Raw genomic sequence first — 2,300 nt, forward strand, 5'->3', positions numbered from 1 at the left:
TACTTTATGAGCGGCGGTAAGCTCCATGGCAGATTGGCAGATCGACCGGAGAAAATCAGATCTATTTTATCAGGGAAAGGGGACGACTAGAATATTTACGAGATGAAGACGATTGGATTTTTTTTAGAGAAGCTGCTGGAAGACGATTAGTAGATGGGCGTTCACAGCTCGGCCTCGGCAAAGAAAGAGGAAGTCACGGGACCCCTGCTCGCCCCCTCCCTCCGCCCCTGCTTCTAAGAGCCGCGCGCGCTGCCGCCCTTGAGCGTGAACGTGCCCGCTGGATTGCGATCAGTTATTTACTCTCTTACATGTGTACTTCTGAAAGATACGAGAGTTCCCGGAAATTCAATTCGGCTCCCGGATGCGTATGCACCCTCTACCAAAAACTTATATTTTGAAATGTGAAAAAAATTTAACAAAAAATTTTACATGTACATCTTCATAATATATGTTCGTTCGTCAAATTTCACGAAAAACTAATATTTTGTGTGATCTATATAAAAAAAGAAAACTTATCTTGTGAAAAGAATTATTTTTAGCACTGAGTTTTGTCTTTTTTACACATGTCACATGATAAGTCGATTTTTTATGAAACAACTTTGTAAGCGTGTAGCACGAGAAGATTTACATGTGAATTTTTGGTTTTAATTTTTTTAAATTTAAAATATGTGTAAGATGCATTTTAAAATAGAGGGAGCATAGAGTTCCAGCTTATATAAGTCGACCTTATACAATTAAGCTACTTCTAAAGGTATGTGGATCCCACTTTTATATCAAAAGTTTATCTTATACAAATTAATTATCGCTAATATAATGTATCGAACGTGTCTTGTAAATGGAGAAAATGAGAAAAGCAGTGTTTGCTAAAGATCTATAGTTAGCTAATTGAATGTATGCGCGATTTACACAAAAATAATCCTTGTTGTTAAGTATTTCACAGAATGAACTCCGGATGAAATTATTTCGACGTCTAACTCTTTAGCATGGCGCCTAACCGCACAGCGTCGAGGTTTCGCAGCACGGCGCCACGTACCGCGGCGTTGTGTTATTTTCCTACGTGGACGGCCCTGGCCCACAGTTCGCATGTATGGCGCCGGGAACAAGGGCGCCATAGGTTGGATTTGTGGCGCCGTCGCGAGCGGCGCCACACGTCTTCTGTATGACGCCGTGGACAAGGGCGCCATGGACGCTGTATTCGGGCCTGAATCTCACAAGGACCAGAGCAAGTGTATAACGCCCGCGGACGCGGCGTCGTGTTTTCCAAGCATGACGCCAGGGATCACGGCGGCGTGGTTTCAAATTTTCACATACACACAGCAAAACTGTGACAGCAATATTTCACAGCAATATTGTTGTAATATTTCACAATAATATTTCAACAGTACCGAAGACAATGTTTTCACAATAATTTGTAAAACGTAACATCAAATTCATGACAGAGTTTAACATGGTACATGCATACATAGTTCATGACAAATTGGACAACACATCAAGGCAGTTCTCATTTTTTTTGGCCCTTAGGTCTCACATTTCTTGAGAGGCGCTCGTGATTGGCCTTCGAGCGTTGTTCATTCTTCCTCCTCCTTGCCGCATGTTCCTCATCCTCATCCTCTTCGATGACAGCTGGACGCCTAAGGCGTGGCCGAAGACGCTGATATCTTGTCTTCTGCTCCGGAGTCCAACGATCATAAGGCCTCCTCGGTTTGAGACCAAAGTCGCGAGGCTGAGTAGGCCGAATCGGCTCTGGAGCATCTTCTAGATGAGAAGTTCTTATCTCGTCATGATCTTGTCCATCCACCTCCCTCTCCATCGCATATTCAGCCTAGAATTGAAATGGTTAGCAAATGAGAGTTTGTGTTAAATGAGAGTCCAACACATGATGCAATTAAATGAGAGTTTGTGTTAACAAACACATACCCGTCCCAAGAAGTCATCCACCTCAGCCTCGAGTTCCTCCTCAGGCACATCCACTGGATCCTCATCGATATCATCCTCAAGCTCGACGTTCTGACCGCTCGTGCTCTCTCCATAAGCCAAGTTTGATCTCGAGCCGCTAGGCATTGTGTCCACCATAGAACGGCAACCAAGGATCGCGACCAATGAACGTACACGAGCAATGCTAGTCTGTCACATTAGAAATAACAATATGAGATTAACTTAACAAAAAGAAGGCAAGATGCTATTGTGACATACCTTAGCAAATCTTGCAAGTGCTTTGTCGGACCGTCGTCCCGGAGGTAATGCCAATACCTCCATCGCGTCAATGTTGTGCCTAACGAGCTCCTCGCGCTACAAATAAC

At 43.8% G+C, this 2,300-nt stretch overlaps 1 protein-coding gene across 1 annotated transcript; it reads right to left on the reverse strand.

Moving 5' to 3' along the window:
* Positions 1 to 1,466: 1,466 nt before the first annotated feature.
* On the reverse strand, positions 1,467 to 2,300 carry LOC127297224 (uncharacterized). The gene is made up of 3 exons (XM_051327541.1): positions 2,194 to 2,300; positions 1,918 to 2,124; positions 1,467 to 1,822 (listed from the first exon to the last, which is right to left on the reverse strand). The coding sequence occupies exons 1-3, from the start codon at positions 2,254 to 2,256 to the stop codon at positions 1,502 to 1,504; spliced, it is 591 nt and encodes a 196-aa protein (XP_051183501.1). The 5' UTR covers positions 2,257 to 2,300; the 3' UTR covers positions 1,467 to 1,501.

The sequence above is a fragment of the Lolium perenne genome, chromosome 1 (assembly GCF_019359855.2).
Source record: "Lolium perenne isolate Kyuss_39 chromosome 1, Kyuss_2.0, whole genome shotgun sequence".
NCBI lineage: Eukaryota > Viridiplantae > Streptophyta > Magnoliopsida > Poales > Poaceae > Lolium > Lolium perenne.

What these genes read in the sequence shown, in the direction of transcription:
- LOC127297224 (XM_051327541.1), bottom strand. Translation starts at nt 2,256, where the DNA reads ATGGAGGTATTGGCATTACCTCCGGGACGACGGTCCGACAAAGCACTT. An exon ending in CACTTGCAAGATTTGCTAAG is followed by an intron (nt 2,125 to 2,193) that starts GTATGTCACAAT and finishes CTAATGTGACAG; the next exon opens with ACTAGCATTGCTCGTGTACG. An exon ending in TGGATGACTTCTTGGGACGG is followed by an intron (nt 1,823 to 1,917) that starts GTATGTGTTTGT and finishes TTTCAATTCTAG; the next exon opens with GCTGAATATGCGATGGAGAG.